Raw genomic sequence first — 15,916 nt, forward strand, 5'->3', positions numbered from 1 at the left:
ACAAATCGTATAAAAGGTAAACCTCTATTTAATCCACATTCATTCATCAGTCAATCTCGTTTTTGTCAATACCATATCTCGTATCAAATTCGAAACGATAAATCCTATCAGAAATCTCTGCATAATATTCACCATTTGTGTCGATTTATATCTATTTAATCTTAACGAGATACATATTTACGGATCAAATTGCGCAAGAAAGTAAAAAAATATGCCTGTATTTTTTAATTCAACGTATATCCCCTCCTACATCTCAACAATAACCTTAGAACTATTTTGGCATTGCTGATGATTGGTATAACACCAATGCCACCAAATCGCTACAAAACAGTTTTAAGTGACAATTATTTAGTAGTTAGTAGTAAAATATATATTCAAATTTGTAAAATATATTAGATGAGCCTAAACCATTTGCTGGTGGTTATTTATAATATCAATTATCAATCATTTTCAATTCAAATAAAATTATTGTATTGATACTGGAAAAAATATTTACCATATCTATTGGCATATACTACGTCATTGATTTGTAGTTTGGATTTTGTTTTTTGTTAATAATAAGGTTACATTGACAAAATGGTCATTTTCTGCGATCATGAGCAAGTAATAACAGGCCCAGACAAATAGACGCCGATAAATATTTAGTTTAGTTTGCGATAGTTGCCATATTCCTTTCTAAACCATTTAATAGTTCTGAACAAACCATAGTTTTCTTGATTTGACCTGAAATATAAGATGTACTTTTCATTAAATCACAATATATTACTGAAGTTTTCTTTTTTGCATGGAGAGCTATGAAACCACTAAACCTCACTTTACAACGTTATTTTCCATATAGTCGGTTTTGAGTACAATTATTAAACAAATAGATTTTAGTTGAGTGTTGCACCATTAAAACGAGTTCCATCAATCCAATTTTAAGTAGTTAAAAAAGACAAAAAGTCAAAGAGCCTCAAGCTCATTAACATATTAATATGTAATTAACATTTCTCTGGTATATTATGTTTTATTTATGTAAAAATATCAAAATTACTAAAATATTGTTCATATATTTTTTCTAACATTAAACCATTCGATAGTGACTATTTATTGTAACAATTATCAGATTAAATTTTTATTTAATTTGAATACAATTACTAGAAAAAATATTTGCTCACACCATTTATATAAAGATATGTTATAAACGCGTCACATCGCTATTGTATTGAGGTCAGACGTAAATCCTGTAGTCTATGAAATCATATCAACGATATCCTATCTAAATCTAACATTTAATGTGCTTAAAGCTGGCCTATATCTGCTAAATTCGTGATATTAAATTATTTCGTTTATTTAGTGTTTTCAGCAGTAGCTCTGTTTTATTGTTTCTTGACGTGGCATTTAATTGCTTTGGACAATGCACTAATTGTTCATTCAAACAGCTTGTAGCGAAAATGTTATTCAGCTAATCAGTACTAGTGCTGTTACGTTACTTAAATCAAATATTTAAGTAACATAACAAGTTCATGTTGGTTCTCCAATATGTTTTAGAGTAAGTACTTTCTATACATTTTTTTAACAGTAGGTACATATTTTACATAACCAACAAATATTAACTCAAATCCATTGTTATGTAATTTATCTATCACTTCTTTTTCTTTTTCTAAGCAATTCGCCGATAGTACTATAGATAATTTTAAAACATACATATACAACACATATATATGTGCAGTTAATATTTGATTAATGATAGATTCTCCAGGGTTAAATTAAACTATTGTGAGAAAATAAATAACTTCATTTAATTGTACACCTCAAAATAATAGTTTGTACATTTCAACAGAAACTTATCTAAACCCACTCTAAAACTTTAATAATTGAAATTATTATATTTATTATTAATACTGAACTCCAAAGAACCATTTTGACCTTGTAGTATAGAAAAATGTATATGAACAGAAATATAATTGATTAATACAATGAGTATTGTTACTAAACAGAGTAAGTATAAACTAATGGTATCTCGTAGGTATATACTTAGTAATTATTGTTATGTAATTTATATGTTAGTTAATTTCTATTGTATATACCCATAAACCATCGCATACAGTACGACTTCAACACCGCATGTATACATCATGAAGAAACAATTATCGTCTCTTATATAGCTCAATTCACTATAACAATTTATTTATAGTAATTTTTCCATATGTCTATACCACATCTAGGCCTATTGCACTGCATTTCACATGTTCACTATCTCTCTACAATATCAATCAGTATTATCCTGCATAGTTAATATGCAAAATTAACTGAAGAAGATATATCAGTAATTTTAACACAATAAATACTCAATACGTATCACTAAGACAATTTATTGCAGATAAGGACAAGAGCACTATTATAATCATCACAATAGATATTTGGTAACCATACTAGACATAAAATGTACATTTGTTAACATTTTGAAGTCCAATTTGGATTAGCGTGTATGAGAATTTTGACGAACTTCTCTGTTTTTCCACTAGCCATTTCAAAAGCCTCCACTGCATCCTCCATCTTAAAGTGATGAGTGACCATTTCTTTTGGATCAACTTTACCGCAACTGACCAAATCAATAGCGGTTGGATAATCGTTCATATATCTGAAAGAACCTAATATGTCTATCTCTCTGCTAACACATTCATCTATCGGTATCGGAACCGGACTATTCGTTGGATTTCCAACTAAAACTACTTTTCCCCCAGATTCGGTCAGTTTTATCGCGGTTTTCAAAACACTTTCGTCACTGCAGGCGTATATGGTGACTCTGGGTCGTTTACCTTTCAGCGCTTTAAGCAGCAAGTTCATCATCTCGTCCTCGTTCAGTCCAGCTACTTTGACAGCACAATCGGCTCCCATCTCGTCGGCTTTATGGAGTTTAAAATTGGTAATATCAGTGATGACAATTGTTTGAGCTCCATATGCCCGTGCTGTCATTAGGGAAACAAGTCCAATAGGTCCTGCGCCCAATATTAAAACAGTATCACCCGAAGTTATGTTGGCTCTTTTGCAGGAATGTACACTAACAGCAAGAGGTTCCATTAAAGCCCCCTGTTCCAGATCGACATTCTGCGGAAGTTTATAGCAAAAACGTGCATCGTGTGCCCAATATGTAGCCAAATTCCCATCGTGTGGCGGTGTGGCACAAAAGAACAAATCTTGGCATAAATGATATCTTCCTGTAATAGAAATAGGTTACTATCACCAATTCAAGCATCATAATAAAACCAAAAGACATAATTAAATAAATAATACAATAATTTTTAGAAACAACTTATTTTTCTTTTTTATACATTTAGAGTGATTTAAAATAAAATTACAGACAAGGTATTCCATCATAAAATCTAACTTGAAAGTTCCTCTAAAAAATGAGAAGTCTTTTATGCAGTAAAATATTATTAAATATGTCCATAAAGCGAATGTAGAAGTTCATAAAGCTAATTTTTATGTATAATAGGTAATATATATGGCAATAACCAGCATGATAGTAGGGGATAGACAAAATATTATGAACACCATGCAATATCGTACATCTTGTTGCATGTTGACACCACTGCTTCCCGGGTGCCAACATAAATCAAGATCTTGTAGGTTATCTTCTGCTACTATTGGGTGGCATGTGTGAAATCTGAGACTTCAAAAGAGGGCAAATCGTTGATTACTGGTTAACAGAAGCGTCTGTAACAGAAACAGCTCTGTTGTTTAACGTTTCTCGAGTGACAATATCCACAATAATGGCATATACAAAACATTACAAGACATGATGGACAGAGATCAACGAACATTAAAATGGTTTGTGGTCAGACATTGTGGAACATAAGAAAAAGAATAAATAGAAAGTGACAGCTAAGCTCAACACTCACTTGAGTAATAGTGTTTCGATAAAAACAGTAAAAGGGGAGTTCCACAAAATTAATATTTATAGAAGGGCTGCAATAATGACACCCTTTATAATTGAAGCTTATGATGCCAAACTGCGAGAGAAGTGGTAACTCATAGTGGTATCATAAAAGCTGAACACTTGATCATGGGAATAATGTAGTATGGTCCGATGAATTATCGTTTACATTGTTTCCCACAAACTGTCGAGTTTATGTATGGAAAACCTCGAACGATCCTACGATCCTTCTTACAGTCAAGCATGGGGGAGGTTCCGTTAAGATTTTCGCGGCAATATCGTGGTATTGAATTGGTGGCTTCATTCATATCACTGGCCGCGTAAAAGTACTTTCTATGACTAGCATATTGCCATAGTTGAAGACGTATGGAGAGGCATGTATTGAGTATAGCCTGTGGGGCAGATTTTCAACTCCAACATCAGAGAAGGAATTTAAAAGGATATTTTGGTACCAGAATGGGACAACATTCTGTCAAAAACTATTCAGATATTATACGAATCTTAAATTTTAATATATTAATAAATATTATAAAAGTAATAAATAAACGTTGTGTATATGACAAGTAATACATATTATTTTGTCCACCCTCTGGTGCTAGTTTTTCACTTTCCCTACATAATTTCAATTGTTTTCTTTCAAAAATTGTTGTCTACTTTTCTACATACAAAAAAAACAAAGATTATTATTCAAAAATAGTGTAAATATTCAGAAAGAACACTGGTTACCGAGTTTTAAGAAGTGTGGTTTTTCTAGACCTCAATATAAAACACAATCAAAAACCGTCGTAAAATCGTAGTAACTTTCAAGGCATTAAACTTGAATAACTACACACATCTTGTAAACATTATGCCACTAAGTCAAGGTTCACACACATTCCGAAATTTCACGTCTTCACACACATGATAAAAAACTTTTCTTAACACATATATAAATACAGCAAGCTTCCAGTTCCTATCGAAACTTATGTAAGAGAACTAGAGCGGCAAATCGAGATCCAAAATAACATAATTTTAAATAGGCAACCATGTACTTCGAAAAACCAATATACATTCTCCGAATTTGCAAATATAATCATCATTTCTAGTCGGTTTTTGCCATACCATACTATTTCCAAAAATTCTTCGATTGGTAATTTGGATTGGTCCTTATTGCATTTCCTGAGGTAAATTACCAACCCAACGATACCGAATGCTAATAAAAATGTTTTACCAGTGCACGATAGATATAAAAAGTAATAATGAGACCTTGAATAAAATTTCCAAGTGACAGCATAAACCCAAACAATTGCCATCAAAAATAAATATATGTGCTCAAACTCAAGCCGAACAATGAATGATGGCATTTGAAGTGTTTTGGATAATAAATGTCTATTATAGAAACATAGGCGCAACAATGTAATTTCACAATATGACAACTTTCGAACACACCTCCCAAAATCCATGAAAACCTATTAGAAGTGCTATTAAGTATTAAAAAAACAATAGCAGCCAGCAATCAAGAATATACTTATAAATATGGACAGAAATAGCACTAAACTTAGGTATGTACGTATATAATGTATTTGTAAAAAATTGCATTGATAGAAAATTAAAAATAATTTTTGAAAAAATAGAAATAATATCTAAGAATTAACATATAACAGTTCCAAGATTACCTGTTTCACAAAAGTGACATTTTCCGCAATTAATCTGAGGTTCTACAGCAACTTTATCACCAGGTTTCAAATTCTTAACATCCTTTCCGCATTTTATAACAGTGGCAGATGCTTCATGGCCAATTACCATGGGCTTAGTCAATACAAAAGAACCAACTCTGCCGTGATCGTAATATTGGACATCAGAACCACAAATTCCCACCACCTCCATTTGAAGTAATACCTTCAACAATATCAACATCCATTCTATATATAAGTTGTTATATAAAAACACACATTATTGGAAAATGGTTAAAAGTTATAATACTGAATATAAAAAAAATTAAACCAATACCACTAAACCTAACCAATAGACTATACTGTACAGTACAAAATAAAATAAAATATATTATTATATATTATTATGGTATATAATTTATATACCTCATGATCCTTAAACTTCGGAAACGGCCTTAGCTCGATTCTTAAATCTTTGATACCGTGTAAAACAACAGCACAATTATCTTTCTCATCACAATCCCCAGAATAATTGCGTTTAAAAAATGCGTTCGCACTGTAGCCGAAATTATATAAAATATTTCTGTTGAATCTAAAACATTCCTTCTTGATGGATTTCAACTGCAAATTTCTAAAATACTGCAAAATGTTAGCCATGATATCACTAAACTAAAATTTTTGACATTAAATGGCAAAACAGCTGACAAATGTCGAGAATCTCAAATATATCCTCTTTTGACAGGTAATCCGTACACAAATATATATTTTTTTCAAAACTTATCTAAAAGATGTCAAATCAATTACCTATACTTATTTTATCAAAGTGTAAACTCTTAGTAACATCTCTATATTAAATATATAAAGAGGAAATCCGAAACGTGAGAGAAAGGTTCAGATATACAGTGAAATAACGGCTAAATATAAATAAAAAAATTCAATTGATATGAACTCTTAATCGATAAATCAATACGATGAAATAGAGCAGATGAAACAAGTAATACAGAGAGAAAAGGAAACGATGTAATAACTAGGCAAACAAAAATACTATTTATAATAATATTTATGATGATATTTGTTGCAAAATAAAATATAGTAGACACAACACAACAAACAAACAACAAATCTACAAAAATAGTAACAGAAATACTAATGATTAATAATAAATTTGGATGAAGTAGAAATGTACTAAAACCGCATTAAATAGAATCAAGAAGATAAGGAAACGAAGCAATTAATCCGGATAAATATTTGATCGTTTATGGGGAGGAAGGAAATTTAAAAAACAAGGGAGAAAACTGAAGATAAATAACAAGAAGATAGAAAAGAATAAAGATGGGAAGGAGAATGGTAAAGTGGGGGGGGGGGCAGACAAAAACAAGAGAATATAAAATATGAGAGTAAAATACAAAGAAAACAAACAGTAGTGGTTAGAGAGTTTTTCGCCAAAAATTTACGGGAGTTAGAGTAAAAATGACCAAAAGAACACTAGTGGTAAAGATTTTAACAGAAAACTTTTCCAAATGGCCAAGATGAACAAATAAAACAAATTAATACTGAATTGATTAACAATGACGACAAATGCGAATCAAAGTACAAAAGAATATGATAAAGGAACAAAAATTTCGGGTTACGTAAAACCTACGAATTGTTTGAATATATAGTTTATTCGCCAGATTTAGTACGATCTAACTTGTGAACCTTCGTCGCCACAAAAATTATTTCGTAAAGATTTATTTCAATCAAACAACAAGATGTTACTATACAAACCTTCCAGAAAACTCCTACACTAATGGGATCTACAGATTTGAGTATTTTCGGAATAAGAGTATTAATGTGAAGGAAGTTAAATTCCTTTTCATTACCGCAAACTTTTTGAATTCATAATTGGATTTGTCTCGGTCGTAGTTGCATATTGAATCCCCCTATTTAAGTTGAAAGTGTTGAAGAAAAAATAAATTATGAACTCTTATCTGGAGATTTTTAATGATAGCCAAAGTAACCCACATCTTTATAGTAGGATATTCTATGAAAATGTCAAACCAAATAAAATATTCTCAAATAATTGTTGTCTTATTTAATTGAATATATTATCTGATGACAACAAAGTCTATTAACCCATTTTCTTGGCTTTATTTGACATGTATATTTAAAGGCATTATGTTTTGTGGGTCTTTAAAGAATGATGGACCTGGCCAGCTAATAGGAAGCAAATTAGTCCATGTTTATATATTTTAACGCCTATCAATAAATATCATGGCAGGCCCCGGTTTTCATTATCTTAAATACCGCTAATATCCATATATCATTTTCGATACCACCACTCCAAAATCCACATAAAAATGCCAATATTACAGAATGATATTACAAATTAAAGTTAAATTTTATGTTACAAAATGATTAAAATCTAAAAATAGATACTAAATTGACGTGTTTCTTTAAAATTACAATAGGAATTGATACTAGAAAACTGAATCTAAACTAATCGGATTTATAAATTAATTTACAATAGTTGGTGTCACTGTGTGTTAAATCGCATAGGGTACATTTGTAAGCAATTTCATGTTGAAGCCTTAGTTAGCTTAGTTGAGCTTCACTTTTCAGTATATATAATTTCTTCGTCTAAGTGTGAACAAAACATTTTAGTGCGTTTAAAATATTTGCATTTATACCGAGTAAATTGCATTTGCGAGAAGTTTTTTTTTTTAATGGCAGAAGGTCATTGAATACTATGGGAAGCTTGTGGCATCCATATTCCGTAGATATCAACATGTAAATACTAGACTCAACGTTTCAAAAGTGGATATTTACGTCGAAGAAAGCATTCTAGACCACCAAAAACTTGAAGAGGATGGTTTGAAGGCATTACTCGATTAAACCATCAATGGTGATCGTTATCTACTACAATTTATGCGTTTGAGACGAGCTCTGCGCAAAAAACGGCCTGTATGCCAGCAAAGGTACGACGATGTTATTCTTTATCATGTTAACGCTCGACGACATGTTGCAAAATAGATAAAAACATACTTGGAAACATTAAAATGGGAAGTGTTATTCTACCCGCCACATTCTCCAGACTTTGCCCTTCTGATTACTATTTTTTCCGACACATAAATCATAACCTATCTGAGCAGCACCTGATCAACTCGAGCGTGACGTGTCGAAGCTAACTCGAGACATCCAGTCCGCCTATCAGAATTCATCATTCGAAGTTCTATCATTTTCAAACTCTCAAAGTGAGCCAGTTCCTGAAGGCATCAAGTGACAAATCCGACTCAAAAATCGTCTCTATCGTAGAGCTCGTGGCACCCTCAACTCGGCAGACAAAAGGGAGGCCAACAGAGTAAAACGAGAAGTGAAGGAATCCATTAAATCCTGGCGATCCGAGAAATGGAATTCATTTCTAGCGGACCAAAGGCTGGATGGCCCCGCAACTTTCTGGCGACTCTCTAAAAGCCTCGTGGGGAAGGCCCAAAACGTCATACCCCCCCTAAAGTCCGCGGAGACAGGAACTTTCGCAGTCACCGACCACGAAAAGCCCAAGCCCCTCGCTAAAACCTATAAGGCCCAAATGGAACGCCTCCCTCCTGCTACAAATATAAACGCTGCTGAGAATGACGAAATCATTAGAAATTCCAACTCCGTTCGTTCTCAAGTGCCTCCGAGTTATCTTTTAAACCATCTAGTCACTCCTAAAATACTCACGCAAATGATCAGCAAGATTCGGAACAAGAAGGCCCCGGCTTTCGATAATATTTCGATAGTCCAACTCAAAAATCTTCCCTACAAGCAGCTCGCCGAACTAGGTAATATCATCAACGCCATTCTGAGGCTGCAACACTTTCCATCCACATGGAAACATGCATTCATCGCAGTTATCCCCAAGAAAGGAGCTAAGTCATCACTTTCTGACTAAAGACCTATGAGCCTACTAAGTTCTATTTCCAAACTTGTTGAAAGAGCAATTCTTTATGCTCTTAATGACTTTACGAAGACAAACAATATCATTCCAGATGCGCAATTCGGGTTCCGTGCCAAATACTTAGCCGTTCATCAGGCCCATCGGCTGGAAGCAAAAATCAACTGTGCTTGTAACCGACGTGAAAGACTTGGAGCGGTCTTCTCGGACCTAACCAAAGCCTTTGACCAGGTTTGGCACGAAGGCTCAGTGGCGAAATGCATCTGATTAGGTCTACCCGATGATATAACAGCTCTTATCAAATCATTTCTGTCAGGACGATCGTTCCAGATGAAGATTAAAGATATTCTCTCTAGCCGGAAAACCATCGACGCAGGAGTTCCACAAGGCTCCCCTCTGGCACCCGCTCTATTTAATATTTTTCTTTCAGATATCCCTAGGAGACCACAAGTTGAGGCAGCTTTTTATTCAGACGACACTGCTTACTTTGCTTCTTCAAGAGTAGCACCGCACATCCGAAGCAGACTTACCTAGCTAGGTGGAAGTGTTTCAAAACAAAATTCTCAGGATAATAATCAATGCCCCCTGGTTCGTCAGGAACAATCAAATTCATAGAGAAACACACGTCCCCCAAGTTCACGATTTTATATCCGAAGTTTACTCGAGATATTTCTCCACTCTTCGTCTCTCGGACAATAGATGTATTACCGAGCTGGCCGATATTTTAAGCCAACAACTCATTCGGCTCTTCGTAGCCTTATTCTATTACAGCCGACACTATCCCGTTGTGCTCTAACTCCAAATTATCTCGACCTTCTCCGGCGAGCGATTAACTCATGTACCGCAAGCTGCGTGGTGTGATAACGACGCCACGTCCTTGCCTGGCCCTTGTGACTCTTAACGGTGTTACCGGTTACGGGAACCCTCCTTACTAACAGTAAGAAGTATCAGTTAGGGTCATTGGATCAGCTGATAGGGTAGGGTTTAGTGGGTAGCCTAGAGGCAGTCTCCACATAACCCGTCCAACTCGCTTATTCTTGCGGGTCTTCCCGACCAGGTATCCGTAACAGGATTCCGCTACTCGGTTCCAGGCCAAAAAAAAAGAGCAGCACTTTCTTAGACAGCACTTATATAGATAGATTATATTATATAGATAGATATTAGACAGATTATATACAGACCAAAAAAAAAAGATCGACTGATAGATAGCCTCAAAAGATACTCTTTAATACTCTTGAATACTCTTTTGAGAAAAAAAATCGAAAATTGCCTGAAAGATGGAAAAAATAGCAGCTACCCATGAACAATTCATTTAATAAAATACATTGTAGCGATTTTTCACAATAAAGCTTTAAATTAAAAAAGCTTTAATATTAATTTATAAGTCCAATATATAATATCAGAAATATATTGATCTCGACAATAACTATTGATCATTTACAATTTTGCTTCAATTAGAAAATACAAAAATTAGCTAGAATCTCATACCTAATTGTTATTGTCAAGACACGGTAACAAAACACGGTAGAAATATAAAATTGTTAATTACCCATTTTTAATTCTGTGATTGCCAATTTGGATTTGCATGAATGACAATTTTTATATATTTCTCCTCTCTTTTAGCAGCTGTTTCATATGCCTTAACTGCATCCTCCAGTTTAAAATGATGAGTTATCAACGGCTTCGGATCTACTTTTCCTTTAGCTACCATATCGATAGCGTTTTGATAATCGTTAGCGTATCTGATAGCTCCAATAACATCGATCTCTTTATAGACACTTTCCATTATCGGCAATTGAACGTCAGTCTCACCTAGACCCAGCAGCACCATTTTACCGCAGCTTCTGGTAGCTAGAAGACCAATCCTAAGAGCTTCCTTGAAACCGCAACACTCCAAAGTTTTGTTTGGAGCTTCACCGAAAATGTCATGAATCTTCTGCACGGCGTCGTGTTCATTGAGACCATTTACGTTGATGGCACAGTCTGCTCCCATTTCGATCGATTTCTCCAATTTAAAATCATCGATATCAACGACAATAATGGTGGAGGCACCGTAAGCCCTCGAAGCTAGAAGACTGGCTAAACCGACAGGCCCAGCTCCGATAATTAACACAAAATCTCCACTGGTTATATGACCCTTCTTACAACCATGTACTCCTACAGCTAAAGGTTCCATCAAACACCCATGTTCTAAGTCCAGGTTACATGGTAATTTGTGACAAAAATCAGCATCGTGCGCGTAGTATCGACACAGATTTCCATCATTCGGTGGGGCCGCACAAAAGTAAAGATTAGGACACATATGATAATTTCCTAAAATAAGATATATATAACGTATATTTTGTTTTATAAGCAATTGCTGATACGGCTTATGTCATAAAACTGTTATACTTAATAATTATACTTTAAAAAAACTAAATAATGCAATGTAAATTTTGTAAAAGTTATCGCTATTTTTTTATTAAAATATGGTTTTATTTCACACACCCTTTGGGCCATTATTGAATATGATCTCACAAAAATTAATCAGAAAATAAACGTCATTATTTTTTCGTAAAAAAATCACTTCTTCAACAACTTTAGACTTCAACAACCCCATTTTATGATAGTTTATGAACATCATCCAAAAACACTTTTTACCAATTTTTGCTTGAAATCAATTAAAATAACGTATATTTTAGTAAGAGAACTATACACAAATCAAAATAAATATCATCAGATAAGTCTGGACTATATAACTATACGGTACGGTATAACTTCCAATTCACTATTTTTCAAATAGATTCTTAGTTTTAATTACGTAGCAGACAAGAAGGGTTATGGAAAATAATTAATCAAAAATCTTACAAATAAAGTTAAGCTTACGGTTTTTCGACCTATACTTGACTTGATTTATTGTTATTTATTGTGTTTTATAATGATTTAATTCAAATTTATCAACTCATCTAACATCAGCTAACACAGCTTTCTCATTCCATTAAAGACACAACATTTCTTTAGAAAAGGAATCCCATATTTTGCACATTTATCGGAACGTTAAAATACGCTTTGGGTTATCATAATATATCCATGCATCTACATCTATCATCTAGAAAAATGTGCTGATATTGATTTTACAAACTATGGCAGAACGATGCCAACTCCTCCTTAACCACATTTGCAGCAAAGCTGCTCTTATAATGGCCTACACTTAACCCAGCTATTACAGTTACAAGAAGACATTGATGCATCAAGGAGACGAATGATTAAAGCACAGTCGCACCAATACCAGAGCTACGCGAGACGCTTTCGCTACAGATAAGTTGACAACCGAGCTATAAGTAAAGATGACGTTGTATTTCAACCTTAACATGACCCCGGATGCCAAGCTCACATAGAAGTAATGTATAAAACATGACGTAACAAACTCAAGTCCAGGATAATATGTTGGTTGCTTGGCAGATACTCCGCGTTATCAATTTACCAAGCTTTTTATATATAAACAACTAGTGTGACTCCAATATCCAAGTAATTCAAAGGTTTCAAATGAAAGTGCTGAAATGTATTGTGAATTCGCCTTGGTTTGTGGCCTCCATCGCTACTTAGAAATTGATATTGTCACGGATATTATCACGAGATTTTCCGATTCTCGTCAACAAAGACTCCAGAACAACGTCGAAGGCGTCCAGATTTTGAAATATGCATAATGGCATTAGAGGACACAAATGAAAAAAATTATGTGATCTTAGTGATGTTTGAAGCATAAATCATTCACTACAAAATATCTTAGTTGTAATTTGTTAGTATGTTATGATACCCCAACATTACAAACAGTAGGCATCAACACAAATATTCTTGAGGAACTACAAAAATATATTAATGTAACCCGAAGATTAAAACTCTGGAAACCAAAGCACAACATAAAATATGATATAGTTACCAGTAGAACTGATTGAGAAAAGCTAGACTTATCTCTGTAAGAAGATACTAGAAAAAAAAACCTGAAATCGAACATTGGATAGAAAACAGACATAACCCGATGATAAAAAAAGAGTGCTAAATATGTACATTAAATATGCTACCGAACTAAGGACTCTCAAAATCTTTTCAGGGGATTAGTAGTTCCATATTCCAAAGAGTTACCTTCGTTTTCTATTAGGTAAATGACATTCTCGTAGCATTTAAGGGTGAAGGAGAGGGGAAGAAAAAGACGTCTGGACAAGCTACTTCAAATATAAAGCTCCACGGGTTTTAGAAATAGAATCGTCAGTAGCGTATCTGGGACATGAAGTAAACGCCAAAGGCACAAAACCAAGTATCCTAAAACAAAAATACCGAACTCTGAAATTGACTACATGGCATTAACAGCATATGTAACAGCTTGAGATTCTACTGCATACGGTTATATGTGTATACAGAAAACTTACCGTTATCTTCAAGTTTTTCGAGCATGTGATCAAAGGTAGGGAAACAGTGATTTTCACAGATTAACACCTTAATCTACAGTTCTCACGTCAAAAAGATCAACGACTATAACACCATTACGACAACTATGACTATCCGGCTAGTATTTCACCGAAGAGGATCCGCTTTAAGGCCGACAATTTTTACTTGAATAACTCCAGAGGACGAGGAGGAGAATTAAAAACCAATCCACGCATTTCATTTCCAATTGCTCCTATATATTCCTAATGGTCGATCATATCAAGAAACTTCTATAATATATCTCTCAGCATCGATCGTTTTAAACCCGCTTTCATATAGGCTGAAACAGCAACCAAAGCTGAAGTAACACCAAACCTTAACCCAAAACCTTAAACTTTCTTCAACTATTTCTCATTTCACCTACTGTTAATTACAAACAATTGCCACGTCGACAATGGCATCGGTTGATATTGGACACCGATTTGGAACCAATCTTGAACTACCCACTTTTAAAATGTCCACATGGTATATTATATATATAGTTTGATTATATATCTTATTACAAAAAAAATCAAATATATTACAAACGGATCCATCTGTTGTCAAACAGCGATAACCTTACGTTGAATACAAAATGATGATTAGCTAAAAAAAAATACAAAAAAGAGCATAGATGGATTCATGTATCTATTATTTACACCTATCATAACTCCTGTTTTCTATACCTGTTTTGCAATATATACACATTCTACATGATGACTGAGGTTCAACTGCTACTTTATCACCAATTTTTAAATGTTTAACAGAAGAACCACATTCTAAAATCGTCCCAGAAGCTTCATGACCTATGACTATGGGCTTATCAATAGACCAAGATCCCAGTTTACCATCTTCTAAAAAGTGGACATCAGTTCCACATATACCACAGACTTCCATTTGTAGAAGTACCTAACCCATATTTGGAAACCTTCAATATCAATTTAATCAGAAAGCATTAACTCTACTCACTTGATTGGGTAATATGGTTGGTATAGGACGTTGTTCCATTCTCAAGTCATTTTTTCCATACAAAATGGCTGCTAAATTTTCACCAAGATGACCTGTGTTACTCTTACAATCAGAAATAGGTTTTTTTAGGAAAACGCCGGCCTTATTGGACATATGCGCGTGATCGTCTTTGTTTTGGTAGTTTCTGGATGTGCCAAAAGAATTTTTATTATGCGGTCCGTTTATAACTTGCAAGAGGTTCTGCTTGTTCTGTTGCATGAACGGTATAATACACTGAGTAATTTTGAAAGCCATAATGACCGAAAAAGTTTCTAATGAAAATATGTAACTGAAAAGATGAAATTGTCAAAGAGTAATGACAGACAGGTGAATATTTTGTTGAACAGATAACCATATTAGTAATAGTTATAAGAAACAAATTAACTACAAAAATTATTTGATTTTTATATCTTAGTAAGTTAAAAACAAAACAATTTTCTTTATTAACAAATGTTTATCAAAATATTTGAAACAATTCTTATTGTAGGAAGTTTTATTAAATTTATTTAGTGCTATATGCATACATATTCTTGTCTAATTTCTTTCTCTGTCCAATTTAATTCCACGAAATTCAATAACCGCTTAATGCCCTAGAAGACTCCGACCTTACCTAACCTGATATTTGGTGTAACTTAGATTATTATTCTGTTGAATTTTACAGATTTGGCTTTAAATAATCACCACCACCCATTCTAGTACCCGCGTAACTAGTATTAATAGTTTTAATCATATGTATAAAATATTAATGAAATTAATATATATTAAATATAATTCTAATGATCGCAGATTCAAATCCTCCTATTCAATAAATATTTTCATAACACTCATTTGTCTTTTCATAAAATTCATAAAACCTTTTACACATTTTCGTTATGCCTCCGTACACTTATCCAATAAGCAGAATTTAAATGAGTAATAATATTCCTTTCAATTATGAGAATGACTTTTAGGATTTTTCCTTCTCTTGCTTTTTTATCT

The 15,916-nt window shown here is 33.5% G+C and overlaps 2 protein-coding genes across 9 annotated transcripts in view; both read right to left on the minus strand.

The window, feature by feature from the left end:
• The window catches only part of LOC143206952 (G protein-activated inward rectifier potassium channel 3), a 62,479-nt gene that overhangs the window by 20,119 nt on the left and 26,444 nt on the right, over nt 1-15,916 (minus strand). The window lies entirely within an intron of this gene.
• Nucleotides 1,893-15,298, minus strand: LOC143206956 (sorbitol dehydrogenase-like). Of its 5 annotated transcripts, none has more exons than XM_076419847.1 (4): nt 11,037-11,215; nt 5,998-6,202; nt 5,575-5,797; nt 1,893-3,200 (listed from the first exon to the last, which is right to left on the minus strand). In XM_076419847.1, exons 1-4 carry the CDS (start codon nt 11,072-11,074, stop codon nt 2,437-2,439), a joined length of 1,230 nt encoding a protein of 409 aa, XP_076275962.1. In that variant the 5' UTR covers nt 11,075-11,215; the 3' UTR covers nt 1,893-2,436. The 5 variants fall into 5 exon arrangements, with proteins under 5 accessions (XP_076275962.1, XP_076275961.1, XP_076275960.1 ...); XM_076419846.1 differs by lacking the exons at nt 5,575-5,797; nt 5,998-6,202 and adding exons at nt 14,617-14,839; nt 14,900-15,298 and having other exon boundaries at nt 3,116-3,200; nt 11,037-11,800; XM_076419845.1 differs by lacking the exons at nt 1,893-3,200; nt 5,998-6,202 and adding exons at nt 14,617-14,839; nt 14,900-15,297 and having other exon boundaries at nt 5,660-5,797; nt 11,037-11,800.

This window comes from Rhynchophorus ferrugineus, unplaced genomic scaffold, assembly GCF_030347505.1.
Source record: "Rhynchophorus ferrugineus isolate W39M unplaced genomic scaffold, kcgeb_rfMv2 rfM1, whole genome shotgun sequence".
NCBI classification, from domain to species: Eukaryota; Metazoa; Arthropoda; class Insecta; order Coleoptera; family Curculionidae; genus Rhynchophorus; species Rhynchophorus ferrugineus.

What these genes read in the sequence shown, in the direction of transcription:
- LOC143206956 (XM_076419846.1), bottom strand. Translation starts at nt 15,193, where the DNA reads ATGGCTTTCAAAATTACTCAGTGTATTATACCGTTCATGCAACAGAAC. An exon ending in CAACCATATTACCCAATCAA is followed by an intron (nt 14,840 to 14,899) that starts GTGAGTAGAGTT and finishes AATATGGGTTAG; the next exon opens with GTACTTCTACAAATGGAAGT. An exon ending in GTGTATATATTGCAAAACAG is followed by an intron (nt 11,801 to 14,616) that starts GTATAGAAAACA and finishes ATCTTATTTTAG; the next exon opens with GAAATTATCATATGTGTCCT.